General features: G+C 41.9%; 1 protein-coding gene across 6 annotated transcripts in view; it reads right to left on the reverse strand.

Moving 5' to 3' along the window:
• The window catches only part of ZC3H8 (zinc finger CCCH-type containing 8), a 51,105-nt gene extending 38,666 nt beyond the window's left edge, over positions 1–12,439 (reverse strand). For 5 of the 6 annotated variants that reach the window (XM_060412442.1, XM_060412441.1, XM_060412438.1 and 2 more), the window contains exons 1-2: positions 12,262–12,439; positions 8,430–8,526 (exon numbers count right to left, since the gene is read on the reverse strand). In XM_060412442.1, the coding sequence (XP_060268425.1) occupies positions 8,430–8,526; positions 12,262–12,338 (174 nt within the window). In that variant the 5' untranslated portion in view covers positions 12,339–12,439. The remainder of the gene's footprint in view (positions 1–8,429; positions 8,527–12,261) is intronic. The other variant, XM_060412443.1, reaches the window with a different exon arrangement.
• Positions 12,440–20,101: the final 7,662 nt, after the last annotated feature.

Consider the following 20,101-nt stretch of genomic DNA (forward strand, 5'->3'; position numbering starts at 1 on the left):
TGTTTTGTCAGAACTCTCCACCATGACCCGTCTGTCTTGGGTGGCCCCACACGGCATGGCTCATAGTTTCATTGAGTTAGACAAGGCTGTGGTCCATGTGATCAGTTTGGTTAGTTTTCTGTGACTGTGGTTTTCATTTCTGTCTGCCCTCTGATGGAGAAGGACAAGAGGCTTGTGGGAGCTTCCTGATGCGAGAGACTGACTGTGGGGGAATCTGGGTCTTGTTCTGATGGGCAGGGCCATGCTCAGTACATCTTTAATCCAAATTTCTGCTGATGGGTGGGGCTGTGAGGATAACTACGTTTACCTTGGTTTCAGCCTTTCACATTATTTAGCAGGCACAGGGACAACCAAAAAAATCATTCAAGTGCAACAGTGCACATGAAGTTTAGCACAACCATGGGATTCTATTCAGTACATCTGAATCAAAACATTACAAGGATCCAGATGAATGATATCACATGTCCCCCCACCACACCCCCACCCCACAAGACCCACAGGCCTGCAATCCTGAAGCCGACCCTTTTCACTACAAGCAGTAACAAAAGTGACTTACTTGTATTAAATGAAGAGATGAGAAGACTTGGTAACATTATAAAGCCAGGACGATCATCAGCTATGCTGCTTTATTAGACATTAGAGAGTGAAAGTGTTGTCGCTCAGTCGTGTTTGACTCTTTGCCACCCCCTGGACTGTAGTCCAATGTACTCCTCTGCCCGTGGGATCCTCCAGGCAAGAACACTGGAGTGGGTTGCCAAGCCCTCCTTCACGGGGTCTTTTTGACCCATCGATTGAACCAACGTTTCTTATATATCTCTGGCATTCACAGGCAGGTTCTTTACCATCTGAGCCCCCAGGGAAGCCCATACATTAGAGAAGCATTTCTAATTGACATTCTTTTCAGAGGGCACTGAGAAATACAATATATTAACACAATGATTGCTTAAATATGTCCTCACGCAGCTGCTATAAACTCATTGCTCTGATGTCTGTTGTTCTCTATATAACTTCGAAACTATAAGAACACAATATTACAACTTATCCCCCTTTCATAAGAAAGTCTGAAGTATTTGTCTCCTCTTTTGAGTGAAAGATTTTCTTGCACTTGATTCAGAATGGTTTATAGAACTAGTATGGTCTCCTGAAATTCCACAGAAATAAAAGTACAGATGTAGAAATTAATAGTCTCAAGAGAGTATGTGCATAGGGAGTGGGGGAAATAAAGTACAGTTTGTCAGGAAGGAATTAAGAAGGGTTCAACAAATTCCTGGCAAATTTTTGACAAAGATAAAGCAAGCTATAATTTGGGGCTTAGGTTGCAGTGTGAGAAATAGGGCTATAAAGGAGAATGAATTAAAATGCTACATAAAAAAAAACAAAAACAAAGCTACTGTAACAAATTATCTCTGACCACCCCCTCTCAACCCAGAATATAATCAAACAAAAATTTATCCCATGCCAAAGAGAGGGTTATTCTCTAAAGAAATTGAATCAACTTGCCTGACTTCAGGCTCTACTACAAAGCCACAGTCATCAAAACAGTATGGTACTGGCACAAAGACAGACATATAGATCAATGGAACAAAATAGAAAGCCCAGAGATAAATCCACACACATATGGACACCTTATCTTTGACAAAGGAGGCAAGAATATACAATGGAGTAAAGACAATCTCTTTAACAAGTGGTGCTGGGAAAACTGGTCAACCACTTGTAAAAGAATGAAACTAGATCACTTTCTAACACCGTACACAAAAATAAACTCAAAATGGATTAAAGATCTAAATGTAAGACCAGAACTATAAAACTCCTAGAGGAGAACATAGGCAAAACACTCTCAGACATAAATCACAGCAGGATCCTCCACGATCCACCTCCCAGAATACTGGAAATAAAAGCAAAATAAACAAATGGGGTCTAATTAAAATTAAAAGCTTCTGCACAACAAAGGAAAATATAAGCAAGGTGAAAAGACAGCCTTCTGAATGGGAGAAAATAATAGCAAATGAAGCAACTGACAAACAACTAATCTCAAAAATATACAAGCAACTCCTGAAGCTCAATTCCAGAAAAATAAACGACCCAATCAAAAAATGGGCCAAAGAACTACATAGACATTTCTCCAAAGAAGACATACGGATGGCTAACAAACACATGAAAAGATGCTCAACATCACTCATTATTAGAGAAATGCAAATCAAAACCACAATGAGGTACCACTTCACACCAGTCAGAATGGCTGCGATCCAAAAATCTGCAAGCAATAAATGCTGGAGAGGGTGTGGAGAAAAGGGAACCCTCCTACACTGTTGGTGGGAATGCAAACTAGTACAGCCACTATGGAGAACAGTGGGAGATTCCTTAAAAAATTGCAAATAGAACTACCTTATGACCCAGCAATCCCACTGCTGGGCATACACACTGAGGAAACCAGAATTGAAAGAGACACATGTACCCCAATGTTCATCGCAGCACTGTTTAGAATAGCCAGGACATGGAAACAACCTAGATGTCCATCAGCAGATGAATGGATAAGAAAGCTGTGGTACATATACACAATGGAGTATTACTCAGCCGTTAAAAAGAATTCATTTGAATCAGTTCTGATGAGATGGATGAAACTGGAGCCGATTATACAGAGTGAAGTAAGCCAGAAAGAAAAACACCAATACAGTATACTAACACATATATATGGAATTTAGGAAGATGGCAATGACGACCCTGTATGCAAGACAGGAAAAAAGACACAGATGTGTATAACGGACTTTTGGACTCAGACGGAGAGGGAGAGGGTGGGATGATTTGGGAGAATGGCATTGTAACATGTATACTATCATGTAAGAATCGAATCGCCAGTCTATGTCTGACGCAGGATACAGCATGCTTGGGGCTGGTGCATGGGGATGACCCAGAGAGATGTTATGGGGAGGGAGGTGGGAGGGGGGTTCATGTTTGGGAACGCATGTAAGAATTAAAGATTTTAAAGTTAAAAAAATAAAAAACTAAAATAAATAAATAAATAAAATGTCTGATAAAGGCCAAGTCTTCTCGTACGAGTCCTAAGACCCCAGAATGAAATCCTTCACATTCTGACATGTGGGAACAACTTCCATCAGAAAAACACTCCATCCTCTATTCTATATCAGGGGTTCATAACCTGCTGTCCGGAGATGCATGCCCCTCTCCTGCCTGCCCCTAGCCAAGAGTCTATGGACAGAATGATAGAATTCAATGGACTTGGATGAGAATAAAAATCACATGTTAATTTTCATCAACCTCTAAAGTGACATTTAGCATTTTCTTCTGTTTCGAACGCTGGCCGCAACCACAGTAGTATCAGCAGTAGCTGCAACTGTCATGGACAGAAATCACAGGGACTTTTACATGTTATACTTACTGCAGATCTCAAAGTATGTTATGTTTTATGGTCATCACTTTGCCAACATAATATTTAGACCTACAACACAGTAATGAGACCTACAGCTGGATCTAATTATTTAGTGCAGCAACAAAGAACATACTACTCTTACCTCATTTCTTAATATTTTGATAACTGTTGTTTCAATAAAATCAACTTCCACTACAACCCAACATATTTTATTTTATTCACTTAAAAACATTATTTTGAGAAGGGGCCCAAGAGCTTTGCCAGACTGCCAAAGGGGATACATGGCACATAAGGAGTAGTTCTTAAACTACTATGCTGCTGGATGGAGAAGGCGATGGCACCCCACTCCCATACTCTTGCCTGGAAAACCCCATGGACGGAGGAGCCTGGAAGGCTGCAGTCCATGGGGTCGCCAAGAGTCAGACACGACTGAGTGATTTCACATTCACTTTTCACTTGCAGGCATTGGAGAAGGAAATGGCAACACACTCCAGTGTTCTTGCCTGGAGAATCCCAGGGATGGGGGAGCCTGGTGGGCTGCCATCTATGGGGTTGCACAGCGTTGGACACGACTGAAGCGACTTAGCAGCAGCAGCAGCAGCAGCATGCTGCTGGAAACCTACAGATGCACATAGCCCACTCAGGTTTATCAAGTGCCCAATCAGGCTTCCCATTGAGAAGAAATGCCTATGGAGACCCACCAGCAGATCAGCAAAGGACTTTCATCAACTCCCCAGGCCTTTCTTAATTCAAAGGACATAAAGAAAAACAAAAGCAGGGCTTCCCTGGTGGCTCAGTGGTAAAGACAATGCAGGAGACACAGGGTGAAGCCCTGATCCGGGAAGATCCTACATGCGGAAGAGCAAGCAGGCCCGCAGCCACAACTGCTGAGCCTGTGCTCTAGAACCCATGCCCTGCAACAGAAGCCACTGCAACGAGAAACATGAGAGCAAAACAAAACAGATCTAGAGAATAAAACAAAACAGCAGGACAAAGAGAAAACCTGACCCAGAAGAAGAAATACAATTCAAGGGAAAGAAAAGAACACAAAAATTTTAAACAAATACAGAAAGATATCAACATGGTATATATATATTTAATGCTAGAAAGTTATAACAAGACAGCAGAACAAGAAAGAACTCTTGAATCATTAAATTATGACTCAAGAAATGTAGATAAACAGAAAGAGGAAGTTTTTTAGAATATAAAGATAAAACACAAAGAATAAAAATAAAACACATTCCTTGTGCATGAAGGGTATGAATAGTTTCACCAAATACTTAAGGACAATGAATGAGAAGATTCATAGTCTCTAACAATACTGGGAATAAAGAGAAGAATGTAAAAGCTCCCAGAACAGGATGCTTACCAAGTGACTAGAACCAGACTGGCAAGACTCACATTGGCGACATAGTAGCAGAAGAGAACAGGGCAAATACCCTCAAGCCTAAGTCTATTTCAGCCAAAATACCTATCAGCTATGAGGATAAAGTCAGTATTTTCAGAAACGTTTACAAGAACTCAAAAGCTTTATCCCATGCATTCCTATATAATAGAACATGCCAGCTAAATGAAAATAAGTTAGAAATAGTGCTTAAAAAAAAATGTAATTCACAAAAGCCTCATCAGACACCCAGCATTAAATCTAACAAAAGGCATGAAAGATATCTACAAAGAAAATTATAAAACACTGCTAAGACAATTAAAAGAGGACCTAAAGACTGGACAATCCAATATTCTAAAGATGTCAATTCTCTCCCAAATGACCTACAGTTTCAATGCATTCCCAAGTGAGAGTCCCACAAGGGTTTTCTGTGGAACTTGACAAACTATTTCTAAAATTTATATGGAAATATGAGGGGCTAAGAATAGACAAGACAGTTAAAGAAGAAAAACGTGAGATGACTTACTTGTTTGATATCCAAACTCATTATCATTAAGTTGTACTAATTAATACAATGAGGTCTTAAGGGGAGGGGTAGACACATAAACCAGTGGATGAGAACAGAGACTCTAGAAATGGATCCATCAGAACACAAACACTTTCCAAACACCTGATTTTTGACAACAGTGACACTGAAGATTCATGGGAAAAGAACCACCTTTCCCCCCAGTGAACGGTGTTGAAACAACTGGGTAGGATAATGGAAAAAAAGTAATCCAAAATCTGTCCCCTCTACCTCATAGTAAACACAAAAATCAATTGTGGGTGATTATAAACTTAAATGGAAAGGAAAAACAGCAAAACTTTTAGATGGCACTGTATGGAAATATTTTTATTATCTCAGGATACGTAAATAAAACACATAAAGCATTAACTATGAAAAAAAGATTAACAGACTTGAAAACATTAAAATCATTAACCTTTTATCAAAAATTGCTATTAACTTGGGAAAAAAGCTACAAAATGAGCTGATACCTGCAACACATAAATCCACACAGGGGAAAAAATCCCCTATATCCGGAATAAAGAAAAAAGAAAAAAAGGTAAAAAGACTTAAACTGCCACACAAAAAAGGAAATCTAAATTGGACAAATATGAAAAGATGCTCCATCTTAATAGTAATCAATAAAATGCAAACTAAATGACAATGAAGGTATCTCACCAGATGGCAAAATTTAAGAAAGTGTGGAGATATCTCTGTAGAAATACAGACTCTCATTACACCGCCTTTGGGAATAAAAATCAGTAGAACGACTTTGGAATACGGCTTGGCCTCATGGTAAAGGGAAGGATGCTTATCCTCTAAGACCCAGCGGTTTTACTCCACAGGAACTGCAGACGAGACGTGCAGCAGGACACCACTGAGACGCAGCAGCACTGACCCCAACCTCCAAAGCTGGAAGTGAGGCCGAATGTCTACCAATGCCAGCACCTAGTACCCTCAATAAGGGAATGCTATGTGGTTAAGAAAATGAACAAATAAGGTCACATCACTTGTGTGCACTATGCATACTCTATAAGTATACATTATGCATACCATGAGCCTTAAAAATATAATGTTAAGAAAAAGGAGACAAAAGGACAACAACAACACTATTCTACCAAGTGCAAAAATAGCCACGAGAAAACGACACTCTTAAGGAGGACAGCATTAGTAGGAAAACTGCAAACAAGCAAGAGATTCGTGCCCAAGTTGGGACAGTAGTCATCTCTGGAAGGAAAAAAAGGAACACCGCCGAGAAAAGGAGAGCTGTACAGTGTTTACTTGAGTTCTTTTTCTAATTAGCTGTGATACACTTATGTTTTATACACTTGTAAGGAAAGAGCCTGGCCTGAAGCAAGCCTACTTACAAGTAATCTAGCTGTCTACATTCTCATAGCATTGATTCTGAGAAAATCCTTAAGATAACCATAGAAGGTTGTATCTGCCTGTATCCTGTATGGGGTTATATACGTACTGGGGAACTTTAAGTGGGCACAAAGGACTGGGGCTTATGTGATTAATATTAAAATTTTTAAAAGTAGTGTTATTTACTTATTTCGGCTGTGCTGGGTCTTCATTGCTGCGTGCAGGCTTTCTCTAGTTGCAGCGAGGCGGGGGGCGGGGAGGGGGGGTGGTTCTCTGCAGCGCATGCGCTTCTCACGTCAGTGGCTTCTCTCGTCAGAGCACAGGCTTCAGCAGCTGCGGCTTGTGGGCTCTAGAGCGTGGGTGCAGTAGCAGTGGTGCACAAGTCAGTGTTTGTTGTGCTGTGCTGTGCTGTGTCTTTGTTGCTACGCGGGCCTTTTTCTCGTTTCAGGCTTCTCAGTGCACTGGCTCCTGTTGCGGAGCAGGGGCTCCAGCAGCTGTGGCCCACGGGCTCAGTAGCTGCAGCGCCCGGCTCTATAGCACAGGCTCAACAGTTGTGGAGCACAACCTTAGCTGCTCTGCAGCACATGGAATCTTCCTTGAGGAGGGATCAAACCTGTGCCCCTGCCTTGGTGGGCGGATTCTTATCCACTGCACCGCCAAGGAAGTTAAAAAAAATTTTTTTTTTAAGTATTAAAAACGTCTGGGAAATTCACGTTATCATTTCTCAGTTTTAACCACGGCTCTCGTCTACAGCAGCCATATATGCCCCAAAGGGCAAAAGAAGTTATGTCCCTGGGTAGCTGAGAGGCCTTCTGAGACGAAGATGCTGTACTTCCCGCCCTGAATCCTTTTATAAAGCTGAGTATAACAGTATTATATTAAAGGCCATGTGTGTCTTGCAGATCTCACTGCCAATTTGAACTCATTCTTTTGTAGTGTGTTAAAGTTCACAATAACAAAGGTTCCAAAGGAGAAAAAGCAAGACAGAAGCAGATGTTGGCTTTGCTGTGGGTTGGCTGTGTCCTCCCCAAATTGAAGTCCTAACCCCCCAGTACCTTAGAACATGACCACATTTGGAAATAGGGTCATAATATGTACAATTAGTTAAGATGAAGTCATTAGGATAGGCTTTAATCCAATATGTCTAGTGTCCTTATAAAAGGGGGGAATTTAGACACAGACCTATTCACACAGGGAGAATGCCTTTCGGAGCATGAAGGTAAAAATGAAGATGATGCTTCTGGAAGCCAAGCCACGGGGGACCAAAGGCCAGCAGCAAGCCAACCAGGAGCTAGGGGAGAGGCATGGAGCCGACCCTTCCTCACGGCCTTATGAAGGAACCAACCCTCCTAACAGCTTGCTCTTGGACTGCCAGCCTCAAGAACCACAAGACCATAAACTCTGGTTGTTTAAGTCACCACTCAGTATGTGGTACTTTGTTATGGCAGTCCTAGCAAACTAATACAATCTTTAAGCTGTAAGTCACTAAGGCTAGCTAAGGTAGCAAATCAAAACTCTAATTTGAAAAGAAAGAAGTTTTTGAAATTGTTTACAACCACTTCAGAGATAATCAGTTCATGTTAAATGACAACAAAGTTCTTAATTAATTTTTTAAAAAGCATAAACAGGTTTCCTTTGATATAAGTAACCTGGTCTCAAATGCTGACTAAAATGAGACAAACAGACTCTCTATTAATTTCTCACACCCTTTCCTATCTGTTTTTTTCAAGACACCAACTTAATCTTACTTTTTTGGGAATTTGCTCACATTCCAGTTTTACTTTCCATTTTATTTTCTCTTCTTGTGTTTCTTCAACTTCTGTATCATCTATTTCACCACCGATTCTGTAGCAAAAATATCAAATAACACAAAAGGGTTTTCAACCTGAAAGGGGTTCATACCACAGCATTAATATCCACTGCTCTGGTTTACCTTCAACTTGCCCTCAAAGAAATTCCAAAATCATATTCTACTCCAAATATTTCAGAGAAATGTACAAAATTATGATAAACAGCAAATGTCAACATACGTTTATGAGTAAACTGCAAAGCTGAAACTTAAAATTACATAACCTTAATAGTCAACTATTAGCAGCTATATGAATCATCTATTCATTCAACAAATACTGAGAATCCACCATATACCAGGCTCTGGGTCTTAAATCCTGGGATATAACAATGAAAAAGACCTTGTTCCCACTTTCTGAGAACTTTCTATCTACTTGGGAGAAGGAAAGAAATTTCGGTATGGGGTGATAAGAACTGGTGTATATATGAGGAACATATTAAACCTAAGATATGGGGACCAAAGGTTTTCTGAACCTAAAAGATATGTAAGAATTGAAAACAAAGAGGAGTATCAGGGAGAAAAATATTTCAGGTAGAATTCAGGGTGCCTTCTGAGGTCAGAAGGAAGCCAAACTTATATTCAAGTGGGAAGATCAAAAAGGAATGTTGTTGGGACTTCCCCAGCAGTCTGGTGGTTAAGACTGTTTTCAATGCAGTTTGATCCCTAGCTGGGGAACTATGATCCCATATGCCGCATGGCGCAACTAAGAATATATTTAAAAAAAAAAGAAAGAAAAGTTGTTCTCAGGGTCACTAGAACTGAGAATTTGAACAAGCAGAGACTGTCTCAGATGACTACTAGAGGATATTCCAACAAAACTAAAAACGACCCTAAGAAAGATGAAAATGGAAACTATAAGAAACAAAGAGGCCAATAAAATATACAGCTAACCCTAATTAATGGTAGATGCTGTAGACACAGGGTGGAGAAGGAAATGGCAACCCACTCCAGTATTCTTGCCTGGAGAACTCCATGGACAGAGGAGACTAGTGGTTGCAAGGAATCAGACCCAACTGAGCGACTCACACACACATAGACACAGGGGGCTGAAGACAAGGAGTGACTACGTGACGAAAGCTTAAGATCTGAGTCACACGCCAGACAAGGGCAAGGACTAGACAACTTCAGAAGAACAGGCTGCGAGTGGAAACTGCCGCTAGCACAGGACTGTGAACAGTGACTCCGCACTTCTTTCAGTTGCAGGAGAAAATGGGACGTTAGTTTCATCCAATCCAACAGCTACTACACTCATCTGTCCTGCGTCAGAGCTTCCGTCACATCTATCAGAAGAGGGAGCAAGGCCATTGTTATGAGAGCCAATAAACCAAATACTGTGGACTACCACTGGTCTAGTTTCCAGTCGTGAACTATCTTATATAGGAAGCAAGCTCTCCTTAGAGCAATAATGACGACAGCAACAGTAACAGTAGCATCTGACATGCTTTATGCCTACTCTGTGCCAGGCGCTGTTCCATGCATATTAGACACACCAGAACAGCCCTCCACATACATGCTATTGTTAAAAAGCCCATTTTATAGATGAGAAAACTGAATACAGAATGTTTACAAAACATGTCAGATATCTAGCAGAGCAGAACTGAGATTTGAGTTCAGGCAGGCAGAGCCAACTTCCCATTCAAAGTACCTACTAGGGCCTTCCTGGCAGTCCAGTGGTTAAGACTTCACACTGCCTCTGTGGGGGGTGGGGGGTGGGGGGGCAAGAGTTCCATCCCTGGTATGGCCGAGGAATTAAGATCTCGAATGTCACTTGGCCAAAAGAAAAAAAAAAGGCAATTAAAATATTTACTAGCAGTAGGAGTGTTAGTCACTCAGTCAGGCCCGGCTCTTTGCGACCCCATAGTCTGTAGCTCGCCAGGCTCCTCTGTCTATGGGGTTCTCCAAGCAAAAATATCGGAGTGGGTAGCCATTCCAGCCATTCCCTTCTCCAGGGGATCTTCCCGACCCAAGGACTGAACACAGGTCTCCTGCACTGCAGGCAGATTTTTTACCATGTGAGCCACCAAGGAAGCCCCAAATATCTACTAGACAAAATCTTATATCCAAAACTGAACTCTTGATCCAATCACCCTACAATCTTAAACAGCAACTCTAGCCTAATGATACAAACCAAAAACCTTGAAGTCGATCTTAACTCCTCTCTCATATTCCCCATCCAGTCCTCAAAATACATCCTTACCTGATCACTTTTTAAAAAAAATCTAGCCATGTGCTCTTTATTGAGCTTCGTCCCAATTGCTTAGTAGTAAAGAATTCATCTGACAATGCAGGAGACACCAGGTTCAATCCCTGGGTCAAGGAAGATCCTGGAAGAGGAAATGGCAACCCACTTCAGTATTCTTGCCTGGAAAATTCCATGGACAGTGGAGCCTGGCGGGCTACAGTCCATGGGGTTTCAAAGAGTTGGACACAACTGAGCAACTGAACACGCACTTTAAAAACATTTTATTTATTTTTAATTATTTTTGGCTTTGCTGGGTCTTCCTTGCTACACAGCATATACTTTCTCTAGTTTTGGAGCTCTGGGATCTCACTGCAGTGACTTCTCTTGCTGCAGGACACAAAGGCTTCAGTAATTGTGGTGCACAGATAGTTGCTCTGGGGCATGTGGGATCTTCCCTGACCAGGGATTGAACCAGTTTTCCAGACATTACAAGGCAGACTCCTAACCACTGGATCACCAGAGAAGCCCCAGACTTGACCACTTCTTGCTACTAACCCTAACTACTAGCGGCCACTACAGTCTACTCTCAACCACCAGATGGTCCTGCTAATGTGTAAGTCTCAGCTAAAAACCCTCCAATACTTACCTCTCACCTCACTCAAAGTAAAAGCCAAAGTCCTTATTATGGTAACTGCAAGTCCCTACACAATCTGCCCCTTCCCTTCCGGCCCCCATTCCAATACCTGTCAGGCTCTTCTCTTCCAGTCCCACCATTCTTCCTCTCCACTGCAGCTGTCTTTCTGGCCACTTCGCTCCCATCACAGCAAGTCTACTCCAGCTCAAGACCTTTACATGGAATATTCTTCCCACTAGATAATCAACCTCTCTCGCCTCCTTCGAGCCCCTACTCAAACATTCCTCATCAATGTTATTAGTAACCGTTCCTTACCTACCTTCTTTAAAAGATCTACGTTTTCCCTACCATCCCATCCTCCCTTACCCACTACCCAGCTTTCACTTTCTCCACGGCAATCTCAGTACCTCTTTAAACATAAGGGAAATAATACACCGCAATGTAGTTCGCTGCTTTATTACGGTCTTTAGGCATTTTCAATGTAAATCGGGAGACTAAAGGCAGATTACTGGCTGTTTATACTTCACGATTCATCTTTTCTACCGACGAGCACCCAGCACGTGTAGTGAGAACAACAAATGATCTCTGTCCTCCAGGAGCTGACGGTCTGGAAGACAAATGCTACAGGGGCCGCAGGCGGGCTCCCTCCCAGCCAGAGCGACCTGGGCGCGGGGAAAAGGGAGCATACTGAACCTCCCCCGCCCCCACCCCGCTCGCCGCCTGAACCCCGCGGCTCCCCGGGCCTCTGGCCGCGGCGGTCTACGGACCGGGACCCAACCCCGGCTTCTAACTCCTGCCCCCGAACGACCTCTGGACGCCGGACCTCACGGCGCCGCCCCCGCGGACTCCCTGAGCAACTAAGGCGGAACCCGGCTGCAGTCCCTGCGTTCAAAGCATGAAAAGACTAGCGGTCACCTTTGATCAGAATCCGTGGCGGACTTCTTGCCAAGAGCCGGGTTTGGGGGTTTGGAGAAAAGGTTCTCAAAATCCATCTTTCTCTTCGGCGCCGGCGCCGCGGAGCTACCAAGAAACAAGCCCCGTGCAAGGAGTTCCCACGCGACGCTGCTCGCCGCCCGTAGGTCACACTGCGCATGCGCCGTTCAATCCTTGCGCTGCGCAAATCGGCGCTCTCCCCGCCCCGCCGCTCTGCGCAGGCGCTGTGCTAATTCTATTCAGTAACATGTACCAACACTTTTGGGATACGTTGTCTCGAATCGGTATTAGAATTTTAAAAACTCAGTCCTGAGACTCTACTTTAGTGTAAACTGTTCGACCGAAGTCACAGTGTTTCTAAGGAATGATACCAATTATGCGTGGGCGCTCTTCAGTTCAGTCGCTCAGTTGTGTCCAACTCTTTGCGACTCCATGGACTGCCCCGCCAGGCCTCCCTGTCCATCACCAACTCCCGGAGTTTACTCAAACTCATGTCCATTGAGTCGGTGAAGCCATCCAACCGTCTCATCCTCCGTAGTCCCCTTCTCCTCCCGCCTTCAGTCTTTCCCAGCCTCACGGTCTTTTCAAACCAGTCAGTTCTTCCCGTCAGGTGGCCAAAGTATTGGAGTTTCAGCTTCAGCATCAGTCCTTCCAATAAATATTCAGGATTGAGTTTCTTTAGGATGGACTGGTTGGATCTCCTTGCTGTCCAAGGGACTCTCAAGAGTCTTCTCCAACACCACAGTTCAAAACCATCAATTCTTTGGCACTCAGCTTTCTTCATAGTTAAACTCTCCCATCTGTACATGACCACTGGAGAAACAATAGCTTTGACTAGACAGACCTTTGTTGGCAAAGTAATGTCTCTGCTTTTTAATATGCTGTCTAGGTTGGTCATAACTTTTCTCCCAAGGAGCAAACGACTTTTAATTTCATGGCTGCAGTCACCATCTGCAGTGATTTTGGAACACTCCCAAAATAAAGTATGTCACTATTTCCATTGTTTCCCCGTCTGTTTACCATGAAGTGATGGGACCAGATGCCATGATCTTACTTTTCTGAATGTTGAGTTTTAAGCCAACTTTTTCACTCTCCTCTTCCGCTTTCATCAAGGCTCTTCTTTAGTTCTTTGCTTTCTGCCAGCAGGGTGGTGTCATCTGCATATCTGAGGTTATTGATATTTCTCCCGGCAATCTTGATTCCAGCTTGTGCTCCCTCCAGCCCAGCGTTTCTCATGATGTACTCTGCATGTAAGATAAATAAGCAGGGTGACAATATACAGCCTTGATGTACTCCTTTCCCAGTTAGGAACCAGTTGTTCCATGTCCAGTTCTATCTGTTGCTTCTTGACCCGCATACAGACTTCTCAGGAGGCAGGTCAGGTGGTCTGGTATTCCCAGCTGAAGCTGCAGCTGTGTGGCGCTGGAGGGACTTTAAGGAGTTACCCTGTGTTTAAGAGCAAAGGAGAAGCCCCAGCAAGATGGTAGGAGAGGCAAAATTGCTTGCGCGCTGCTAGCTGATGTTTATTTGAGCGCTCACTTTGTACCAAGCATCAGTTCACATTTTCACTCACTTCATCCTCAAAACAGCCCTCTAAAGTATATACTGTCACCTTCCACACTTGAGTAAACAGAGCTGTGGACAGATTTTGTGACTGGTAGACTCTACAGCGGACTTCCTTGGTGGCTCAGACAGTAAAGAATCCCCCTGCAATGTAGGCCACCTGGGTTCGATCCTTGGCTCAGGAAGATCCTCTGGAGAAGGGAATGACAACCCATTCCAGTATTCTTGCCTGGAGAATCCCATGAACAGAGGAGCCTGGTGGGTTACAGTCCATAGGGTCACAAAGAGTCAGTCAGACACGACTCAGCAACTAAGCATGCACTCAAGCATGTCCCATGCAATATTTAGGAACTACATATACTAAATACTTATCTGTATTTTATCCTGGTGCCTCTTTTCTTGCTGCAGCAGACAGGGGTTGGGGCCCTGAGCTTTTCATTTGTAACTGCATATCTGTGGGGCTACCTTTGTTTTGAAGAATTTTTTGTTAATCATCATTGAGAAGGAAGCAGTTTCTGAATCTTTGATTTGAAAGGTGGGTCCTCTGTAGCCAGCCCAAGTCCATCAAAGGCTATAATGAATGGTTTCCTCTCTGTTCTGCTGGTCACTGATTCTCAACACGTGGAGAGTTGGCTTTTAAAATAAAAAAAATGAAAGAATGCCCATTTATTTAATTTTATTTCATCAGAGGTTGTAGCTTTCCTCATACAGATTCATGTACGTATTTTGTTAGATTTATACCTAAGGGGCTTTGTTTTTGGTCTTCATATAACTTTTTAAATTTCAAATTTCAATTATTCATGACTAGTATGTATGGTGACTTAGCAGCAGCAGCAGTATGTATGAAAGCAATTGACTTTTGTATATTAACCTTGTATGCTGCAACTTTGCTTTAATTGCTTGTTAGTTCCAGGATTTTTGGTCAATTATTTGGAATCGGCAGTTGTCAAGGGTAGGGCTGCGGGTGGGGTAGGGAAGGAAGAATGACTAGGTAGAGCACAGCAAATTTTTAGGGTAGTGAAACTATTTTGTACACAGTGATGAGGGACACACGCTGTTGTATATTTGTCCCATAGAATACCACACAGAGTGAATCCAATGAAAACTGTGGATGTTAATGTATTGGTATTGGTTCATCAGTTGTAACGAATGTATCACACTCACCTAAGATGTAAAGAATGGGGTAAACCGTGTTGGGGGGGCAAGGGAAATTGTACTTCCCAGTTTTTGTGTACACCTAAAACTGCTCTAAAACAAAGTCTATTTTAAAAAGACTGTTGACAGTGGACTTTTGTGAAATGAAGATGCCCAGGGTTGGTTGGAGGGAGGAAAGGGGGTGGATATTAAGTGCTAAGGGGATACAGAAGAGAACAAAGCACATTGGTTGGGAAGACTCCTGAAAAGGGGTATTATTTGAGGTTTGTCTTGAGGTAACTTCCATTGGAAGAGATGAAGTTAGAGGCAAATGGGCATCATATGCAGACAAATGTATCAGGTCAGGAAAATAAAGCACACATTTGAAAAACAGGGAATTGGGAATTTTTAAAATTGTGCTTAATATGATGCCAGCATAAGGTTAATCATGAAAAAGAAATCTCCAAAGGTAGATTGGCCACCCTATGATAGCCTCACTTGCTTCTTCTTTTAGGGAAGGACTGTTTGACTCCCGGCCCAAATTAGGGTCTACTTCACAGACAAGCCAAGGGAAGTTCTCTGAAGCCAGACATTTTCCCCAGGGAAGTTGTACCTTCCCCTGTTGTTCATGCTGTTGGCAGTCACTTTCTTTTACACATGAAGCATTACTAAGGCGAAAATTAAATTAAGTTAGTGACCTTTCATTGAAGGAAAGGGCTGTTATTACAAAACTCAAAGTATTACCATGCATACTTTTTGACATAAAATGTCCATCGTGTAGCAAAAGATAATCAGGCTGCAAAAGGAAATTAAAATGATAGATAAGGGACTTCTCTGGCAGTCCAGTGGTTAAGACTCCGAGCTTCCAGTGCAGGGGATGTGGGTTCGATCCCTGGTAGGGGAACTAAGATCCCATATGCCTCAGGGCATGGCCAAAAAGAAATTAGCAAAACCAGGAAGCAGGGAAAACTGACCTGAAAAGGCATCAGATACTAGTTTTTTCATATAAAGACTGTAAAAGTCTACATATGTTTGTGGTAGGTGGACTTCCTCCAGTGGCCCCCGTTCTCCACCTTTCCCTATATCTGCATCCTTTACCGTATGACTTTGACACTCCTCCCACCACAGATGGACTGTATTTCATTTTTTGTTTAATCCTCCTTAATCTGAGTTGGACTTAAGACTAACTAATAGTGTGCAGGGAAAATAACATGCCACACTATGAAAAACATGATGGAGGTCCCTTAAAAACTAACACTAGAGTTACCCTATGATCTAGAAATCCCACTCCTGGGAAGATATTTGGAAAAGATGAAAGCTCTAATTTGAAAAGATACACACACCCCAATGTTCATAGTGGCACTACTTACAATAGCCAAGTCATGGAAGCAACCTAGATGCCCAACGACAGATGGATGGATAAAGAAGACGGGGTAAATATGCAATGGAATACTACTCAGTCATTAAAAAGAATGAAGAAATGTCATTTGCAGCAACATAGACGGGCCTAAAAGTATCACTAAATGAAGTGTTAGACAGAGAAAGACAAATACCATGTGGTTTTACTTATGTGTGGAATCTAGAAAAACAAGAGAAATGAACAAACATAAACAGAAACAGACTCATAGATACAAAGAACAAATAGGTGGTTGCCAGAGGGGAAGGGAGTGAAGTAAGAGAAGGAGATTAAGAGGTACAAACTTTCAGTTCAAAAATAGATAAGTCACAGGTTTATAATGTACCGTGTAGGGAATTTTGCCCTGGGTAATAAATCCTTTGTTGTGAGGAACAGTCTAGGGCATAATAAGATGTTTAACAACATCCCTGGCCTCTCCCCACTAGATGCCAGTAGCACTCCTCCCACAGTTGTGAAACCAAAAATGTGTCCAGGCATCGCCAATGTCCTCTGGAAGGCAAATCATCCCCATATTGAGAACCACTGGTCTAGAGTGATTAATTCCCAAAGCAGGAACGCTTGGAACATGACATTAGTTTAATTAAACTTGAACAGCCATTTGGCCACTTAGAACTTCTTAGGCTAGTGAATCAACAGATAAAGAAAGAGCTTATTATACTGGCTGGGGTGATTAATTGTAATATCAAGTCATCCTGCTTGTACAATGAGGTTAAAGAAACTCAGGAGAATTCTTGAAGGTATTCTAATTAATTCTACGTCCTATTCTTACAGTCAGTAGAAAACAAAAACCCATAAGCAGTACTATTAATGGCCCAAACCCTTTAGGGATGAAGATCTGAGTTATTCACCAATAAGGAGCCAAGAACAGCTCAGGGCAAAGGGAATGTAACAAAAAGTAAAGGGAGGAGGTAGTTATTAAACAACACAACCATGTGACCAGTAGCAAACATGATTGTAACAGTTATGAATATTTCATCCTCGACTTGATATAAATGTGTATAGTGTTAGTTGCTCAGTTGTGTGGGACTCTTTGTGACCCCATGGACTGTAGCTCACCAGGCTCCTCTGTCCATGGGATTCTCCAGGCAACAATACTGGAGTGGTTGCCAGTTCCTTCTCCAGGGATAAATGTGTATGTGTACACACAAATGTGTGTGAAATATAATTATGTATACACAAAAAATATATGAACTCTTTCCCCTCCCATTTCCCTTCTAACACATAATGTATTAATAGTAGTTAACTTTATTTCTCTTTACTCAAGTTATTTCATATGAAAGGAGGAGTGTGACTGAACTAAAAGAAAAATTAGAAGAATAAACATAACCCAAAGATGGAAAAGAGAATTTTTATCTTTTTTAGGGAAGAGGGTTAACATGTTTTTGGCTGAACACGGTGTAGTAGGACCATAATAGGCCAAAGTATGATTTTGCTATTGTCTTTTCTTTTTTCGGCCATCCTGGGTCTTTGCTGTGGCACCTGGGCATCTCTCTAGTTGTGATGTGAGGGCTCAGTGGTTGTGGCAGGCAGGCTTAGTTGCCTCATGGCATGGGGGAATCTTAGTTTCCCATATATCCATTCATGTTCAGTCGCTCAGTTGTGTCAGACTTTATTCAACCCCATGGACTGTTAGCCCATCAGGGTCCTCTGTCCACGTTTTGGGCTGCCAATGAGTGAGCGGGTTGCCATTCCCTACCCCTAGTTCCCCGACCAAGGATCAAACCTGTGTTCGTTGAACTGGAAGGCAGTGGATTCTTAATCACTGGACCACCAGGGAAGTCCCTGCTATTGCCTTTAATCTGGATAGAAGTTAAGTACCAGTGAAAGAGGTGCATATGGGTGCCTAGTTGAAAAGTGTGTATTGGTGATTCCGTAGTGTGTCGTCTTGGCTGGGCTGCTCTATGTTGTGCAGAATTCCTATTCTTGCATATTTCCAGTTGGAGTGGGCTATAAGAGAGATTTTGCACAAAATTCGGAAGGTGGAAGTGAAATAGCAGTCGTATTGTTTCTATGTTCAGAAAGTCAGTGAAGGCGTGCAGATGTTGGTACAATACACGCACATTATCATTTATCTGCTAGTTCACCTTCTTGCTATGGGGCAACAACCAGACCTTTAGCTGACCCGCCTTCCCACAGATCTTCCTTCAGCTTCTCCATCTTCTGGGCAAGGTATGTTTAACTTCAAGCTAAACGGCATAAGATTTTCCTGCAGAGCACCCACATCACAAAAGTTGGGTGTGGTGAGAGATGAAGATAGTTTCTGGTTTGTCTCCTAGGGATTCTAGCTCATTTCTCCTCTCCCTCTTTACATCCAACTCCCCTTCCTGAGTCCTTGCCTTGAAGATCCTAAGTTCTAGATTCAGAGAAAAGCTTTACACAGATTATTTGTAACAGTTCCTACAATTGCTTAAGGCCAATTGCCTGTAAATCTGTCTCTTAGTGATTCTGCTTCTCTGAGAGAAACTTGATTAATAAGATGGCCTTTTGTAGAAAACTAGGCAGGTCTATAGGGGAAAGCAGGTGAAACGGAAGACAAGTCAGAAGAAATTATCCAGAGATACTCCCCCTTTAAGAAAGGAATCTACAAAAGCGACTATTAGAAATAACAATAATAAATCAAGATGTCTAAACATAATTAACCACAAGGTGAGAAAGAGAAAGAGAAAAAGGTGGATGAAATATTTCAAGAGAAAAGGCTGAGATTTTTAAGAACTGATGAAACACATCAATCTATATATCAAGAAATGTGTATACATCACTCGACAAATACCAAGCAAGATCACTAAATGAAATTCACACCTAGGCACATCTCAATAAAACTGCAGAAAAGCAGAGAAAAGTTTTAAAGTAGCCACAGAAAAAGAAGTAAATGTGTCCAAAACCTAGATGGCTTGATGTAATGTTACTCAATAATTAACTAGGAAAACAAAACAACTTTAAACATCTATGTACCTAATAAAATATCATTATAATATATGAAGGAGAAGAGCTGATAACCCCAACATCATAGTGAGGGATTTTAACATCCTTTACTTGATTGACTTATTAAATGGACAGAGAAAAATTGGCAAGGATATAGCTAATAAACACTTTGAAGTTAATAGGATAGACCTAATGGACAGGTATTAGAAGTTCTGCATCCAGCAATGAGAGAATTTTATTTTCTTAAGCACACATGGAGTATTTGTAAAAATTAATCATGTACATAAAGCATCAACAAATTTTAAAGATAGATATTATACAGACCATGGCCTAGGTCACACGATAGTTGAGCAAGAAGTGAATCGCAGACTGAATTCAGACTGAATCTCAGAGCAAGAAGCTAACCAGAGCCTGTGTTTAGTCTTGGACCTCTACCAACAGCTATCTCATTATTAAAGAAACTTAAAATCTGTTTTTAGTTAAGCCATATAGTTGAATTTTCATTACATGCAATCAAGTTCAATTTCAACTGAGTAGGTATCCTTGACCCCACTTAGCATTTTGATAAGTGCAGGCTTCACAAGTACAAATTACTAGACTCTAAGCTCCATGAGAATAGATATCCCAGGTAGTATATCTGTAACTTTGCTCAGAAGATAGCATGATGTCAAGCATAACGATCTATAAATATTTCCTGAATAAACAAATGAGTGAATCAATGCTCCCAAGATTAAGATGCTGGGGGTGGGGATAGATAGAGTTCAGTACATACTTTCAATACTGGAA

Source organism: Ovis aries, chromosome 3 (genome assembly GCF_016772045.2).
Source record: "Ovis aries strain OAR_USU_Benz2616 breed Rambouillet chromosome 3, ARS-UI_Ramb_v3.0, whole genome shotgun sequence".
In the NCBI taxonomy this organism is placed as follows: domain Eukaryota; kingdom Metazoa; phylum Chordata; class Mammalia; order Artiodactyla; family Bovidae; genus Ovis; species Ovis aries.